Source organism: Prionailurus viverrinus, chromosome C2, assembly GCF_022837055.1.
Source record: "Prionailurus viverrinus isolate Anna chromosome C2, UM_Priviv_1.0, whole genome shotgun sequence".
Classification (NCBI taxonomy): domain Eukaryota; kingdom Metazoa; phylum Chordata; class Mammalia; order Carnivora; family Felidae; genus Prionailurus; species Prionailurus viverrinus.
Window position 1 is genome coordinate 52683429 of NC_062569.1, and position 17894 is coordinate 52701322.

Consider the following 17894-nt stretch of genomic DNA (forward strand, 5'->3'; position numbering starts at 1 on the left):
CAGTACAGAACCCGATGCAGGGCTCAGACTCACAAACCATGAGATCATGACCTGAGCCAAAACCAAGAGTTGGACACTTAACCAACTGAGCCGCCTAGGTACCCCAAGTCTTAAGCTTTCTAGTGTCTGAAGTATGGAAAGGCAGTTGATAAGAGGTTGAAATGTATTGAATGTGAAAAACTTTAGATATGTCAGAGGATAGTGCAGTCATTTAAAAATAACCAGAGATACCAGAAATTAAATTTTTGATCTTAAAATGAAAAAAAAAAATGAGATAAGGAGAATTTTCACAAAGACTAGTAACCTGGGAAACTGAGCCAAGGGATTTCTTCCAATATGCAGGACAAAATCATAGAGGGTTCAAGGTTCTACAAGGAAGGAATGGATAGAATGGCAAATATGCAAAAAAATATGTTGAGAGCAATTTCTGAAACTAACAAAATACTGAAATCCTCAGAACACATATTGAAAAGGGAAATTTGAGGGTTGACAGGATATATTTTTTAAATTCTATACCTGGACCAATAATAATGTAATTTTGATACATTAAAAAATATATAAAGAATCATAGACCTTCCAGAGAGTATAGCTCCCTTAGAAAGAATGAGAACCAGATTGTCATCAGACTTCTCTTAACACTAAGTAAGGAAGATAATGAAGCAACATCCTCAAACTAGTGATGAGAAATGGTCAGATTTGTGTGCCCAGATGCCCATTGTTTGAGTGTGAAAGAAAACTAGACATGACTACTAAAAATTTACTGTGGTCAAATTAATAGATGTTAGAATCCAGAAAAGAAATAGTAAAATTCAAGAAGTAATGATAATTAAGAAGCAAACCAACCTCAGCTTTTCTTGGTAGAGGGAGATTGATGGCACTTGCCATCTTCTTTATTCTTCCTATGGAACCAGAGTTCACCCTTTTCGTCTCTTGAAGCTCGCACAGGACAGATAAAAAACCCAACTAATATCCAGCCCATTCCTGAAGTTTTGAGTTTGGACGACTTGGAGAATAATGACTGTGCCTTTAATAGAAATAGGGACGTAAAGACGAAGAAAGGAAAAAGTTGGGGGGGGGATAGGCTAAGGAAAAAGTGTTGGAAATGTTAGGTTAAAGACTTACCAGGATAGAAATAGGCAAATGTCCAATAATTACTTTATAATTATTTGTAATTTATACTCCTGAGTATTTTGGAAAGTATTACAATGTCTTGGCCAATGTGAAGTTGAAAATTGGCTTTAGCCCTACAAAGATCAGCTCTCTATCCCCACTGCCTGGCACAGTGCCTTTTACATAGGTATTCAGTAAATATTTGTAAAATAAATGGAGACCATTTGTATCAAAACAAGCAGAAATTGAACTTAGAAGTTCCTGATGAAATGGTTGAAGAGGATAGATTAGTGTTTATTCATGTGAGGTTCTTGGAATGTCTGAATTAGAGTTAATAGAAATCCTTGCTTAAATGCAGGTTATTGGGCCATGCCCCAGACACAATAAATCAAAAATCCTTGGTGTATGTTTCAGGACTCTGCATTTTACCTCCCGTGATTTTTAAGAATGTTCAAGTTAAAAGGAATAGTCCCACAGAAGCCAGAAAAAAACAAGAATGGATAAAGGGTAAAGCCTAGAGAAAGTACAGCTCTCCCTCAATTTACAGTGGAATTACATCCTCATAAACCCACTGTAAATTGAAAATAGTGTAATTTGAAAATACATTTCCTACACCTAACCCACTGAACACCATAGTTTAGCCTCCCCTATTTTAATGTGCTCCGAACACTTGCATTAGCCTACAGTTGGGCAAAATCAACTAATATAAAGCCTATTTTACAATAAACTGTTGAATATCTCATGTAATTTATTGAATCCTGTACTGAAAATGAAAAATGGAATGGTTGTATGGGTACATGATGGTTCTCAGTGTACAGGTTGTTTGCCTTCGTGATTGTAAAGCTGACTGGGAGCTGAAGCTGCTGCTGCTGCTCAGCATCACTAGAGAGTATGGTACCACGTGTTGCTAGTCCAGGAAAGGATCAAAATTCGAAGGGCAACTTCTACTGAATGCATAGCATTCTCACACCATTGTGATTCCAAAAATCGTCAGTCCAGCCATCATAAGTCGGGGACTATATGTCTTTAGGAGACGGTACTTTTCAACATTTTAATGTCATATACAATTAGAAAATATTTACAAAGCACCTTGGGGTAGAAGAAGGAAAGACTGATGGAAGCCGGAAGTAACCCGCGCCAGTGGCTTTGGCAGGCTTGGGTCCCACCCAGCTGCTTCAAGGCTGAGCGTGTCAACATCTTGACACGCTAGTTACGTTTGACTCTCTGGAAGCTCTGTCAAGGGTGAGAAGGAAAATGTTCAATCAAAGGAGAATTTAAAGGAGACATTTGTCAAACAAGTCTCCAAAGTTAGATATGCTGCTGAGTATTCAAGGAACCGGAATGACCTTTGGGTTTCAGTAATTGGAAGGAAGGTTGAGGGAATCCTTGGCGTTTTAATGTGAAAGTGAAGGGAAGGAAAGAGGCATTTGTAAAAAAATAAAGCTACAAGGAAGTAAAGGATACAAGTATAGATGACTATTGGAAGATTTTAAGTGCTAAAGGGAAGAAGACAGTAGCTCAAAGAGTATCAGGAGTTGGGTTGGGTAGGGAGGGGAAGTATAGTAGATGACTTACTTTGCTACATTAAGAACAGAAAGTAGTTTTCATCAGTATGGATTTTGTTCTTATTTACTTTTTTTTTTAACTTTGTGATCATTTAGTCATCTTTTATTAAAATCTTTTTTAATGTTTATTTGTTTTTGAGAGAGAAGAGCACAAGTGGGGAAGGGGCAGAGAGAGATGGAGACACAGAATCCCAAGCAGGTTCCAGACTCTGAGCTGTCAGCACAGAGCCCGACACAGGGCTGAAACTCCCGAACTGCGAGATCATGACCTGAGCCGAATGGATGCTTAACCAACTGAGCCACCCAGGTGCCCCATGTGATCATTTAGTAGTCTTAAGAAAGGACATCAAAAGTCACCTTGAATTATAAGAGGAAATAATAATTACAAATTAAGCCATTTAGTCCCAAGAGAATGCTGCCATTGGAGTGTACTTCAGGAGCTAATGCTTTCAAGATCTCTATTGACTTGTCATAATTTAGGTTTATATTCTGTATTACTATCTTAATCGTCAGTCATAGAAATCCCATTCAGCATTCTAGTGCCAGGTTAATCACAGGCTGTATTTTCTAGCATTTTAATCTTCTGAGACTATTTTATGCAGACTAGGAGGAACAGTTGGAAATTGTTTTAAATACTGTGATTTTAGGACTATATCTGGACTATATCTGAAGTATTTAGAATACGTCCCTTCCTTCCAAAGATGTCCATGTCCTAGTCCCCAGAATTTGTAAATATGTTACTTTACGTGACAAGGGGAATTAAGATTACAGATGAAATTAAGGTTATGAATCACCTTAAAGTAACCTTAAGAGAGTAACCTTTATTACTCAGGTGGGCTCAGTTTAATCACAAGCGTTCTTTGAATGTAGAAGAGTTAGAGAGATTTAAAGATGCTTTGTTGCTGGCTTTAAAAATGGAAGGAAGGGCTACAAGCCAGAGAACCTGGGCAGTTTCTAGAAGATTGAAGAGACAAGAAAGAAACAGATTTTCCCCTAGAGCCTGCAGAAAGATTGCAGCCCTGTCAACACCTTGATTCTGGCCCAGTGGTACCCATTCTGGGCTTCTGACCTCCAGAACTGTCAGAAAGTAAATTTTTTGTTTTAAATCACTAAATTTATGGTAATTTCTTACATTGACTAAACTAATATAATATCCAACTTTTATAATCTTAATTTTAAAACATTTTTGTGTCAGACTCATGTCAAGTCTCATTTTTGTGTCAGACTATATGTTCCTCTAGACCAGTAATCAACCTCTGTCCTTGACACTCAGTATACATGATAAATGTTTATTGAATTTGAACCATTCTCTATATCAGATGGTCTGTGCCATTTTTGGGGAGAGTTGTTTACCATTCTCCACTCACCTGGGTGCATGCTACATAAAGAAGCATCTGTATTGCAATCAATATCTGCAGTTCTGAAGCTTTTCCTTAGTGACTTTTGATTGGAGAAAGGGTATTCATTTAAACCAGAGTTGGTTTTCTCTGGCTCAAGTGCTTTAATACATGAGACTTGTGTCTTCTAATCAACAGTTTCAAGGGCTTCTTGTGTCTGTTCCAACTGCTCTAGAGTAAGACCACCTGTCCGAGAAACCCCATCCTCCTGAGGTTTGTGGAAGCTTATATTTTAATTCATACCATCCCAAACATAGTCTCAAAATTTGGTGAAAATCAAAAAAAATTTTTTCATGATACCAAACAGACCTACAGACAAACTATTTTTATAGATTTGCATTCATTTTGCTCCTAGTCTTTAGATAAAACCAACAAAATTGAAGAATTAGAATGAGGATAGTTTTGGATGTGTTATATGCTGTGCTTTGAGATGTAATAGGTATTATTTATTGCTGCTATAATTTAGTAGCTTAAAACAACAAACATTTATTATATCATTTCTGTTGGTTAGAAATCCAGAAACAGCTTTCTGGGCTGTTCCGGGCTGGGTGGTTCTGACTCAGGGCTTCTTAGGAGGCTGCATCAAGTTGTGAGTCAAGGCTGCCATCATTTCAAGGCTTGACCGATAGAGAATTTACTTCCAAGTTCTTAAACGTGGTTGTTGACGTCTCAAAAATCTGCTTCTAAGCTCATGCAGGTAGGCCTGTCCACAGGGCTGTCTCACAGCATAGCAGCTGCTTGCCCCAGAATGAGTCATCGTGCTAATACAGTGCCCAAGCAGAATCCACATTCTATTAGGGGCAAGTCAGTAAATCCAGCCCATACTTAAAGGAAGGGGATCATTGGGGGCCATCTTAGAAGCTGCCTACCACACATATAAATTAGTGAGTTCATTAGTTTACCAGAGACTAGATAATCAAGTTTATAATATTCCTAACTGAAATTAAGTTCAATAATGTCAAAAATTTTTGTAAGAAAACCTAAAATAAATTTCTCATATTAGAAGATATAAAATACAAATAAGCCTTTTAACTTTTAGACAGGAAATTCAGAAGGTACATTAAAATAATCAACAGTTTGGGGCGCCTGGGTGGCTCAGTCGGTTAAGCATCCGACTTCAGCTCAGGTCACGATCTCGCGGTCTGTGAGTTCGAGCCCTGCGTCAGGCTCTGGGCTGATGGCTCGCAGCCTGGAGCCTGCTTCTGATTCTGTGTCTCCCTCTCTCTCTGCCCCTCCCCCATTCGTGCTCTGTCTCTCTCTGTCCCCAAAATAAATAAACATTAAAAAAAAAAATTAAAAAAAATAAATAAAATAAAATAATCAACACAGTTTACTTTTTTTAACTATACTTCCCTCAGATTGTCTACTTCTATCTAACTTCCTGTTTCAATTCTTCCCTTCATTTTAAAAATTGTACTTATGCCTCATCTTCTAAAAATAATTGAAAGCAGCTTATAGAAATATATAAAATGTTTTGAGAACGGAAATTAGTTATGCAATGATGACACAGATAAAAAACTAAGTCAGAAATAAAACTACTACGCAAAGGTCTGGCGAAACTGAAGACCTAACAAAGATCCATGTGGCTGAATAAGTTGATGTTAAGAGAATGAAAAGGCAAGTCCAAGACTAGGAAGCAATACTTACAAGACAGACATCTGATAAAAGTCTTATGTCTACAATAAATAAAGAACTCTTACAAGTCTACAATAATAAGACAAACAACCTGGTTTTTTTAAATAGGGAACAAATTTGAACACGTTTTATCAAATAAGATATATGAATGACACACAAAATAAAACCCCAATGAGATACTATTACACCACCATTCAAATGAATAAAATCAAAAAGACTGATAATACCAATTATCAAGCAAGAATGTAGCACAACTAGAACTCTAAGTTCACGTTTTTTATAAAACTAAACAATCACCGCACAACTCTGAAATCCTATTGCTAGTTATTTTACGCAAGAGAAATGAAACCATATATACATAAAAAACAGTACATGAATGTTCATAGAAGCTTTATTTATAATAGCAAAAAACTAGAAACTGTTTATTATTACATTGTGACATAATCACATACATACAATGTACCTAGCAATAAAACTGAATAAATGGAACAACGTGGATGAATCACAGAAGCATTATGCTAAGTAAAAGAAGCTAGGCACAAAAGACAACATAATGTATGATTCCATTATATGAAATTCTGGAAAAGGTGAAACTATAGTGACAGAAAGCCTGTCAGTGGTGGGGCGCCTGGATGACTCAGTAGGTTAAGCATCCAACTCTTTTTTTTTTTTTTTTTTTATTTTCTTTTTTTTTTGAACGTTTATTTATTTTTGGGACAGAGAGAGACAGAGCATGAACGGGGGAGGGGCAGAGAGAGAGGGAGACACAGAATCGGAAACAGGCTCCAGGCTCTGAGCCATCAGCCCAGAGCCTGACGCAGGGCTCGAACTCACGGACCGCGAGATCGTGACCTGGCTGAAGTCGGACGCTTAACCGACTGCGCCACCCAGGCGCCCCTAGCATCCAACTCTTGATTTCAGCTCAGGTCATGATGTCACGGTCTGTGAGTTCAAGCCCCACAAGGGGCTCTGCGCTGGCCATGAGGAACCTGCTTGGGATTCTCTCCTGTCTCTCTGTCTCTCTGTCTCTACTCCACTTGCTCTCTTTCAAAATAAATAAATAGGCTTTCTTTATCTTTTCTTTTCTTTTTTTAAGTTTGTCAGTGGTAACTAGGGTTAGAAGGAGCTAATTATCTGCAAAGAGGCAGGATGGAACATTGGGGGTAGAAATGTTCTACACCTTTGTGGTGGTGGTTGTTACTATAATGCATTTTTCAAAATTCATCAAACAGTATGACTAAAATGGATAAATTTCATATTTAAATTAAACCTAAACAAAGCTGAATTAAAATGAAAACCTCTTTTATAACATAAGCATAATCCAGTTGAGTGGTTTACTAATCATTTGCACTTGAAGTTTTTATTATTATTTTTTTAACCTCCAAGGTGACAATATGACTCAATCTGAGCTCCTTTGAGATAGGGTTATGTATACAAATACTGCACAATTCAAAGGAAAGCTCTTTCTGCCTGAGACTACTGAAGGAAGACAGAATTTTTGAGCTTCCTCATGATGACATTAGAAGGTTGGAGTTTAGAATGAGAAGTGGGAAGGGTAACCCCAGGAGGATGAAACTAAGGTGGGGAAGTCTGAAAGGGGGACAAACTATTAGGGGGCTCCAATAGACTACAGGGAAGAGTAAGATTGCCTTGGTAAAGTGCACTCCAGTGGTGATGTGCCTTAACTTCTAGAGTGAGCAGTAAGGAAGTGACCAGTGGGTCAGTGATTTTCAAACTGAAATGAAGTTAAGAAACCACTATAATAAGGCAATAAAATTTTACATTCTTTTTAAAAATGTTTTTTTTAAATGTTTATTTATTTTTGAGACAGAGAGAGACAGAGTGCAAGTGGGGGAGGGGCAGAGAGAGAGGGAGACACAGAATCTGAAACAGGCTCCAGGCTCCAGGCTCTGAGCGGTCAGCACAGAGCCCGACGCGGGGCTCGAACCCACGGACTGTGAGATCATGACCTGAGCTGAAGTCGGACGCTCAACCGACTGAGCCACCCAGGCGCCCCTTAATGTTTATTTTTGGGAGAGAGAGAGAGAGAGAGAGAGAGCATGAGCAGGGGAGGAGCAGAGAGAGAGGGAGACACAGAATCCAAAGCAGGCTCCAGGCTCCAAGCTGTCAGCCCAGAGCCCGACACAGGGCTCGAACTCACAAACTGTGAGATCACAAACTGTGAGCCGAAGTCAGACACTTAACCGACTGAGCCTCCCAGGTACCCCTAAAATTTTACATTCTTGAATGGGACTTGGGGTGATTGGGATAACATCAGATTAAGAACACTGATATTTATACAAATAGAAAACAGCCTGGAACATGGTTATTGCTATATGTATTTTTAAATAAAATACATATCTTTTCTCAATGAGAGGTATTTAATATTAATAATAGAATTATAGCAAGTAGCATTCATACATGGGCTAAGAAGAGGAGAAGGTAAGGGAGATTAACATTTAACATATTATATGGACTAGATACTGTACTTTGTGCCTTCAGATTACATGCTTTAATCTCAGCAACAGGGATGTGCAATATTATCCTCATTTTACAGCTATGGAAACAGGTTCAGAAAGCAGGCTTGGGTTCTAATTAATTTGGGTACTGTGTACACAGAAAGGATACTATTCCTCAAAGGTTGGTGAAAGGACTGCTTGAGTTATGATCACCAGGGATGCATGTCCACAAATCACACCCAGAACTAATAAATGTGATTGGAATGTTGTGGGGGAGGGGGGGAGGACAGAAATCTGCATTTCAAACCTCATTACCTGCTTGGTAATTTCAAAGTTTGAGAACAGCTATCTTAAGACTAGAAAATATTTTTACTATGCGGTGATTTCTGATATTAAGAGTTCTTAGCAGGAGCGCCTGGGTGGCTTATTCAGTTGAGCGTCCGACCCTTAATTTTGGTTTAGGTCATGATCCAGGGTCGTGGGATTCAGCCCTGCATCGGGCTCCACGCTGAGTGTGGAGCCTGCTTGGGATTCTGTCTGTCTCTCCCTTTGCTCCTCTCCCCCTCTCATGAATGGTCTCACTCTCTAAAACTAAAAAAAAAAAAAAAAAAAAAAAAAAGAGTTCTAAGAACTTAAGAGTTCTTAGAAACAAAAGTTAGCCTCATAAAGGTGATCTGTAGCTTTATTTTTGACTATTAAGATAATGTATATTTACAGTGTTGTAACATAGCTATAGTTCTCAATGCTCATATTTCATAAATAAGAGTTAAAAATAGGCCAGCATAATTTTTTTATGTTTATTTTTGAGAAAGAGGGAGAGAGGGAGACAGAGTGTGAGTGGGTGAGGGGCAGAGAAACCGAGAGACACAATCTGACGCAGGCTCCAGGCTCTGAGCTGTCAGCACAGAGCCCATCACCGGGCTCGAACCCACAAATCATGAGATCATGACCTGAACTGAAGTCAGATGTTTAACCGACTGAGCCACCCAGGTGCCCCAAGCCAGCATTCTTTATTAGTTCTCAGTAGAAGTTATATTGGTGGCTACCTAGAATGACCTCTACCTGGTAGCAAAATTTTCCAGTCCTTTTTTTTTTTTTGGCCATTTTTCTTATTGCTGGCTTAAGCTACCCAAGATGTGTCAGTTTGTGTTTGTCATTTTTATACAATAAAGGATAAATAAAGGTGTATTTATACATAGATGAATTATAGTAGATAGCAAATGGAACAGTTTCTGTATTTATAAGTTAGTGGGTCTTAGCGAGATAATTCTACTTGCCTAAACTCTTCTTTTGTCTCTTCAACAAGAATATTAGACCAAAATAATTCTTTGTAGTATTTAGCTGCCTACGTATTAATTATTTAAATTCCAACACTTACTCTTGAATGATTATATGTATTTTCAACAGTGATTCTTTTATTGCACACCGAGAAAGTATGCGACAGATGATGAGAAGTTTTTCTGAACCTTTTGGAAGAGATTTGCTCAGCATCTCTGATGGCAGAGGAAGAGCTCATAATCACATGAGACATGATGATGGTGAAAATTCTTTGGCTGTAAGTTCTTTATTTTAAACTTAGCGAGAAAGTCCTATGGGAATTTGAGGAAAATTATTACAAAAGAATATATCTATGATGTTAAGCTATTAATAATGTTTGTGTTATAGAGATAATTGTTATATATAAAAGGGGGAACCTGTTGGAAAGCTAAATTTTTTAACAATGAATTGTTAACTCTATAGAATTCCACTGTGCTACCAAAACTTTAAGACCATAGGGTTATATATTATAAGCCAAACTTAAAGCATTATTTTTCATATATGCATATAGTTTGTTGTCATCTTAGAATTTCCTCCCATGTCTTAAGTTAGAACAGATGAGGGGACTATCCTTCCTAACCTATGCAACACTTTTTTTTCCCACTTTAAAAAAGCAGCGAAAGCTATAGTGTAATACTTTATAGGACCAGGAAAAAACAGACTTCTGCATGGCTTCCTTGGACCTTCAAAACTTAGATTAACTTTTAACTGTATCTAAAAATCTTGCATAACTGCAGTATATTTTCATAAGTCTTATCTGAGAGCAAAGCTAGGAGGTTACAAACGTACTCAACTAAAAAATCTAGGATGTTTACATACCTTAACTACTTTCTTCCCTGTTAATTTCGTTTCTCTTGCTTTTTCCTTCAGAATGGCAGTTCTAGAATAAAAGTCCGCAGCAGTTTGTTTTTGTTTTCTATTAATTAAGTTTTGCTATTACGTAAAGTCTTTCATACTTAGATATAAACATATCATATGTGTCACAACCTAGGGGAAAAAAGTGAGCCATATCTCACCAGTATAAATTATAAATATGTAGTAAAGAATAAGTTTTGGCTAAAAGAGACGCTGAATATTTCAAGAGGTTTGAAGGATAAAATTACATTTGCCATTTTTTTTTTAATTTTTTTAAGTTTATTTATTTATTTTGAGAGAGACAAAGACAGTGTGAGCAGGGGAGGGGCAGAGAGAAGGAGAGTGAGAATTCCAAGCGGGCTCTGCACCATCAGCTCAGAGCCCAGTGCAGGCTCGAACCCATGAAACCATGAGATACCATGACCTAAGCTGAAACTAAGAGTGAGTTTAACTGACCGAGCCACCCAGATACTCCTACATTTACCATTTAAATGAAAATTTCACATTCTTTTTCATCTTATTCCAATATATATTACTTTTATTACAATTTGCTTTTTTTCATTTAGTGAATACATATGTATATATACATTTTAAAAATATATAAATATATATACATTTAAAATATATAAATATATTTTAAATATATTTTAAATCTATAAATAATATATACATTTAACATATACATTTTAAATATATATATATATATATACACTTTACTTTTAGGGTTATCAGTTTCTATGAAAGTCTAAAATTAAGATCAAAGGAAAAATTATCAAGGAGTGCAGAGAAAATCAATTAACACATTCTGAAATTTTATCTTTCATATGAGCATTGAAATATTTTGTATATCTGCTATAACCATAGCAAGACAAGAATAGGGCTGTATATAGTACTTTGTATTTATGTGCATAAATGAGCTATTTGTAGCTTTTATAGAAGAAGGAAGAAGTGGCAATTTTATTCCCAGTGGAGAATGACATTATATCCTATCAACTATCTTAGAATGCTAACACCAATCCACTTTTTGTTGTTCAAACTGTATAGAAATCCTTTGCTAGCCAAGAGTACTGAGTATTTTCCAAGGGAAGTAATAATTTTTAAAATATTACAATTTATAAGTTGTAATATAATTATAAATTATAAAATTGGTGGGGCGCCTGGGTGGCTCAGTCGGTTGGGCATCCGACTTCAGCTCAGGTCACAATCTTGCGGTCCATGAGTTCGAGCCCCGCGTCGGGCTCTGGGCTGATGGCTCAGAGCCTGGAGCCTGCTTCTGATTCTGTGTGTCCCTCTCTCTCTGCCCCTCCCCCGTTCATGCTCTGTCTCTCTCTGTCTCAAAAATAAATAAATGTTAAAAAAAATTAAAAAAAAAAATTGGTTGCAGCAGATTTTTCCAAGGAACATTTAGCCTCTCTTTTAGCCAAGACTCATTTTTGTGTGTGTGTTTTATAACTTATATTGGTGAGGATTGGCTCTCCTTATATCCTGTAGGGTGTATATATTTGACACGTGTATGTCTAAGTGTGAAAGACTAAATGTAATAGCAAAAATAAATTAATTAAAGCAAAACCAAACAAACAGTAGCAACAAAAGACCTCTCTGCCAGCTTGAACTTTTCTAAGTCAGTGTTTTATAACTAGATGTGAAAGTAGGAACAAATAGAAATTGACTGCAGAAGATGGAAAAGACTGCTACTATCTGAAAAGAGCACAGCCAAGAAAACAGTAGGCGTTTTGAGCATGTTAGCTATCCTAGTCCATTTGAACTTTCATCAACATTCATATAAAGCTTCTCTCTCTTCTCATGAAATTATAAATTTTTTGATTAAGCAGTGAGCCATTAGCTGTTGCTTTTAAGCATGGTGGATGAAAATCTACATTTCAGCTAGACATCTTGATATTTTTTTTTAATTTTTGGCCCATTTCTTGACATTTGTCATCTCTATCAGCCATTTTATGAAGAAAGCAGAGACTCCTACAAAAGTAGGTGAAGCTAACTATGCTGTTTTCTTATTTATATTATTAGCATTTTCTTCAGTTCATGATAATTTTATGGGGATTTTTTATTTTTTTTAAAGTTTATTTTTGAGAGAGAGAGCACATCAGCAAATGGGGGAGGGGCAAAGAGAGAGGGAGAGAGAGAATCCCAAGCGAGCTCCGCACTGTCAGCATGGAGTCCTATGCTGGGCTCGAACTCAGGATCCTTGAGATCATGACCTGAGCTGAAACCAAGAGTCAGACACTTAACCAACTGAGCCACCCAGGTGCTCCTATGGGGATATTTTTAAGCCAGTTGTCCATTTTGGGAGGATTAGTTTTGTTAAAAACTAGATAATTTAATCTGTAAATATATTTAATTAAGCAATTTATAATTCAAGGTATGACATGTGACCATCAGACATTTAGATTGAGTGATGACACCAGAGTCAATCTAAAATGTTTTTCTTTTAGGGGTGCCTGGGTGGCTCAGTCGGTTAAGCATCTGACATCAGCTCAGGGCATGATCTCATGGTTTGTGGGTTTGAGCCCTGCATAGGGCTACTGTGCTGACAGCTCAGACCCTGGAGCCTGCTGATTCTGTGTCTCCCTCTCTCTCTTTCCTTCCTCTGCTCTCACTCTGTCTCTGTCTCTCAAAAATGAATAAACATAAAAAAAATTTAATATTTTTCTTTGAAGTGAAAAGAAATAGAGAAATTTTATTTGTGCATTCAGTGCACTTTGGAGATTACTCTTCTAAATATATAGTATACATATATATCATCTGATATAATTTATTATACAATTTAACATAAATACACATTTTCTCTATTTTTCACCATAACTTACATAGGGAGAAAATTATCACTGAATGATGGTAAAACCTTACATATACCATTTACCCAAAAATTCAAATTTTACTTTCAATATTTGAAACCTCCAAGTAATGAAAATTTTTAATTTTTATATTTATCTGCCTAAATTTTATTTTTACTTATCTGTACCTACTGAGGAATACAATTTGTGAACTATTAATTTTGATAATTCCATTTATTATACTTAACATTTTTTTTATCAAAGACCCTATATATTTTTAAATCTGTGTTTGTGATCCTTTCTGAAGTCTATATTTTTTATTCTATATATTAGTTCTTGGGAGATTCTCATTAATTTTTTTGCCCAATGTCTCTACTTATCTTTTGAAATGTTATTAATGTAGGTAATTGCTTATTTTTAATCAGTTATAGGTAGGTTAACTCATTTTTTTTTAAATATTTATTTATTTTTCAGAGAGGGAGAGAGACAGAGTGCGAGCCAGGGAGGGGCAGAAAGAGAGGGAGACACAGAATCTGAAGCAGGTTCCAGGCTCTGATCTGTCAGCACAGAGCCTGACACAGGGCTCGAACCCATGAACTGTGAGATCATGACCTGAGCTGAAGTCGGACGCTTAACCGACTGAGCCACCCAGGCGCCCCAACTCATCTTTTAAAAATATGGAATAGTTGAGCAAAGGAAAGATGATACTTTAATCATTATACCTTTGGTGTGAATTTGCATTTCCTTTGAGAAATGTTTGTCTTAATCTATAACAAAGACTTTTTCTTTCAACTGTTTTTGGTAAATAGGATATAGCAGTCATATTTAAGAGTGGTATATGGTTTTGAATAACAATAATAAGCAGGTAATTTTTAAAATCTATGTTGAGGATTTTTTATTAAATGGTTTAAAATTTTTATCAGCTCAGAACTATGTGATTATGTAGTATATTTCTTTCTTTTTCAGGGATTATCATTATACATATCATAACCAAAATTAATTGGATTTTTTTCCTAGGTAATGAATTCTCTTATGCCTTTTGGCAGTTTTGGTGGTATGGTTCGTATCATGAGACACAAACCATTTTAGCAGTATTTTCTGACAAGTATTTTTCATTAACTCAAGCAAAGTGAATTGGCATGCAGTTTCACTTAATTTCAAAATGGCTTTTTAGAATTTGTACTGAAACCTGTTTCATGTGTTGATCTTAGAGTGTTCAGGCATGTTTTTTTCTGAATTAAGTCATATCAACATAAATAAAATCAGTCTTCAAAGAGAAAAAATGCATTTTAATATATGAATATTCATTTGATTTACAAAAGGGATCCCCATAGTTGTGTTTGAAAGTTTGGACACTTCCATATGCTGTGGTGACTTTCCAAAAGATAAAAAAGTACCAAACTGTAGCTAGAAGAGCACATTTGCAGAAGCTCAGATTGGCTGCTTTTTCTAGCACTCTGTTGTTAACTTACTCATTCTGCTTTCCTTTCCCATGTCCAAGTATGGCTACTCTGCAACCAGCTTTTCTCCTGCTATTTCTTTGTTTTCCGTGATGCTAGTTTCTAACATACTTAAAGGCAGTCTAAGGAGTAGCAGAGAATAGCATGACCTTAGAACATTTCCTTTGGACGCATCTATGCTCTTAATGCAAAAGTTTGTTTATTTTCTTTCTTAGACTTTAGCCCTTTGTCTCCTTAAAGTTTGACATACCATATTTGTCCTTCCTCACCAAAGTTATTAGTGGGACAAACAACAAATTAACTCTGTGCTATAACTGCTCACTTATCAGTAAAATGATCAAGAAGTTCAGCGTGCTGTGGAAGCACAGATAGAAAAAAGCCTGGTACCTAGACCTTTTGTGGTGTTGGGGTGGAAGTTAATCAGAGATTTCCAGAACCTTAAGGATTATTAGGAGTTAGTCAGGAAAAGCAGGGAGAGGGGGAGAACAAGGGTGTTCAACACAGAAGAAAACACATGTGCAAAGACCTGTTAGCTAGGAAGCTCAAAGATGTTTAGGATCACTTGGCCCTGGAGCATGGGTTGGAGAGTAGATACAGATAAAGATACGGAGGTAATCAGGGACTTCTTTTTGTGCTGGTAAAAGAACTGGGGATATTATCTGAAGAATAAGGAAGCAGTTGATGAATTTTCACCAAAATGGCAATAGAGTCAGGTTCTCATTTTTGAAAGATTATTGTGCCTATAGGGGAAAGAAAGACTAGAAGGGACCACAGTGGAGACAGGCCAGGAAGCTTTTAAAGTGTTCTGGGAAATATTACTAATGGCTTCTACTTGGGTAATGCCCGTGGTGATAAAGAGAAATAATCTCGTTTGAAAGAGAGTTAAAGAGGTGAATGGGTAGAACTTGGGGATTTCTTGTGTTGAAGGAACAGTAAAGAGAGAAAAGGAAAGTATTATGCCCATTTTTTGACGTGAGAAATTAGCTAGATGGGAATGCCATTGAGCTAAGGAACAGAGCATTCATACTCATATGAACAGATAAGAGAACAGGGGTGGTCAAAGGATCATTTCTGTTTGGGATATTTTGCATTTGAGGCAATAGTTTATCTGGTTTACAATTTATCTGGTATCAATTGAATATATGAGTTTGAGCTGAGTTAGAGATAGTTTGTTCATTTATTCATCAAATGTTTAGGGAGTCCTCCTGTGTGCTAGGAATTATTTTGAAAGTATTGAGAATATAGTAGTGAATAAAACAGAGAAGCTAACCCTACCTTTACAGAAATTATTTCTATAGAAGGAAGACAGGCAATAAATAACAAAATAATTTCAGATAAAGTACTTTGAAGTACACTAAAGGAGATGAAGCAAGGTAATGATATAGTGACAGATGGAAGGTGAAGCAGAGATTACTTTAGACCGGTCGCCTTTCTGAGGAGGTAATACTTGAATCATGAGAGGATATGCTGAGAGCCAGTATAAAAACATTACAGGCAGAGAGAAGAGCATGTGTTCAAAGTTCCCAAAGTCCTTAGGAGCTCACTGGAATCTTAGCTCTAATTTGTACCCCCCACTTTTTGTCACTCCAAGGTGTTGGGCCACCCCACAGCAAGTACAGATAAATTTTTAAATGGCTGATGTGACAGTGAATTGAGAAAACGGCAGAATGTACCCAAACATCTGATCTTTTCTTCCTTCTCGTCTTCTTACTTGGGCTAGTCCTTCTAACGCTCATGAATTTTGTCTTTTATACAGCCCTGATTTCTCAACCTGGTGTTGAAACAAAATATTCAGAATGTTTCCTGAATTCTGTTGAATCCCTGAAACGCAGATTGTGCATTGTGTACCCAAAGATACATGTACCAGTATCTCACAAATGTGTCTTTGTTCCCTGATGTGATAAGTGCAAGTTCTAAAGAAGAATTTAGTTTTCCTATCTATTTCCCATTGTTACAAGTAATAAAAACCCAATGGAAGGCAGAGATAGAGACAGGCCTTTGATAATTCTTTATTGAGTCCCAGCTTGGCATACAGCAAAAGAATCTCCAGAGGGACTGAAATACTAGCATTAAACTATAGTCCCTTACAGAATTCAGAAGACTCCCGTTTAAGTGGAGAAGTTCCTTGAATCAAACACTTCTGTTTTATAATAGTAAATAATGCATTGGGTGACACACTAAAATGTGTGCTTCATTTTTTAAGTTCTGGTGAGTGTTCTAGTGATAAAAACTAAAATCAGTGACTGATTTTTGTAGAGCAGAGCTTCTCAACCCGACACCATTGATATTTGAAGCCAGATAATTCTTTTTCTAGGGAGTAGGGGACTGTCCTATGCTTTGTAGGATTTTAGCAGTGTCCCTGGCCTTTACTCAGTAGATGACAGTCATACACCTCCTTGGTTGTGACACACAAAAATGAGTATAATTATTGACAAATGTCCCAGAGAGTCAAAGTCAATCTTGGCTGAGAAACCACTATTCTAGAGCAATTCTTAATTATTCTAAAGAAGCATATGTCATGCTTCAAGGGAATGCCCTACTGAGCCTTCCATGGTAGGTGGCAAATTCCAGGCCTACTAGTAGAGTGAATTAACCTCTATCCCTTGGATCCTCTTATGATGTAAGGACAGCCTGCACCCTCAGGCAGTTTCTGTCACCTGTGTTGTACTAGTGGAAGTGACATTGGTATCTTATACCCAAGTTTTATTTATTTGCATGTTGATGTATTGAGAGGGAGGAAGGAAAAACTTGAAAACTATTCTATTCTAGAGCTGTCCCAGCCCAGACACCGCTCGGCATTTAAATATTAACTAAATTGTGTTTTGAGAAAGTTGATGAATGTGTGTTTATCTGTATATGTTCATGCATTTATATATGTGTGTGTATATGTATCTATACATGTATGTATGCATGAATTTATAGTGTTGCAACTCTCTATTTATATGTTGGTTGTTTGGAATTCTGTATATATGCTTCCATTTTTTCCTTAACAGATCACTTTTTTGTATAGTCCTTAAATTATCTTTGCCTGGTTGATTACTGCATGAGATCCCACTGCAAAAATCAAGAAAAAAAAATTTCAGCTGTTTTGGGAAGGTTGATTTGCTTCTTTTGTGTTGTACATATAGTTAATAACATACTTCCTAATATCCTGTAGCGTACAGATGTCAACCCTTTTCAGGCAATGGACCGAATGATGTTAAATATGCGAAACAGTATGCAGGAATTACAAAGAAACTTTGTAAGTACTTAAAAATTGATGAGAACATTATTTTCAGTTATTGGTACCCATATTATAGTGGCT

The 17894-nt window shown here is 36.7% G+C and overlaps 1 protein-coding gene across 5 annotated transcripts in view; it reads left to right on the forward strand.

Annotated features, from left to right (window-relative positions):
* The window catches only part of MLF1 (myeloid leukemia factor 1), a 37497-nt gene that overhangs the window by 12568 nt on the left and 7035 nt on the right, over nt 1–17894 (forward strand). For 3 of the 5 annotated variants that reach the window (XR_007155606.1, XM_047875018.1, XM_047875015.1), the window contains exons 2-3: nt 9574–9721; nt 17748–17831. Coding sequence is in view for 4 of the 5 variants with exons in the window: in XM_047875018.1 (XP_047730974.1) it covers nt 9574–9721; nt 17748–17831 (232 nt within the window). In the remaining variant the exon portion in view is untranslated. The remainder of the gene's footprint in view (nt 1–9573; nt 9722–17747; nt 17832–17894) is intronic. The other 2 variants (XM_047875016.1, XM_047875017.1) reach the window with 2 other exon arrangements.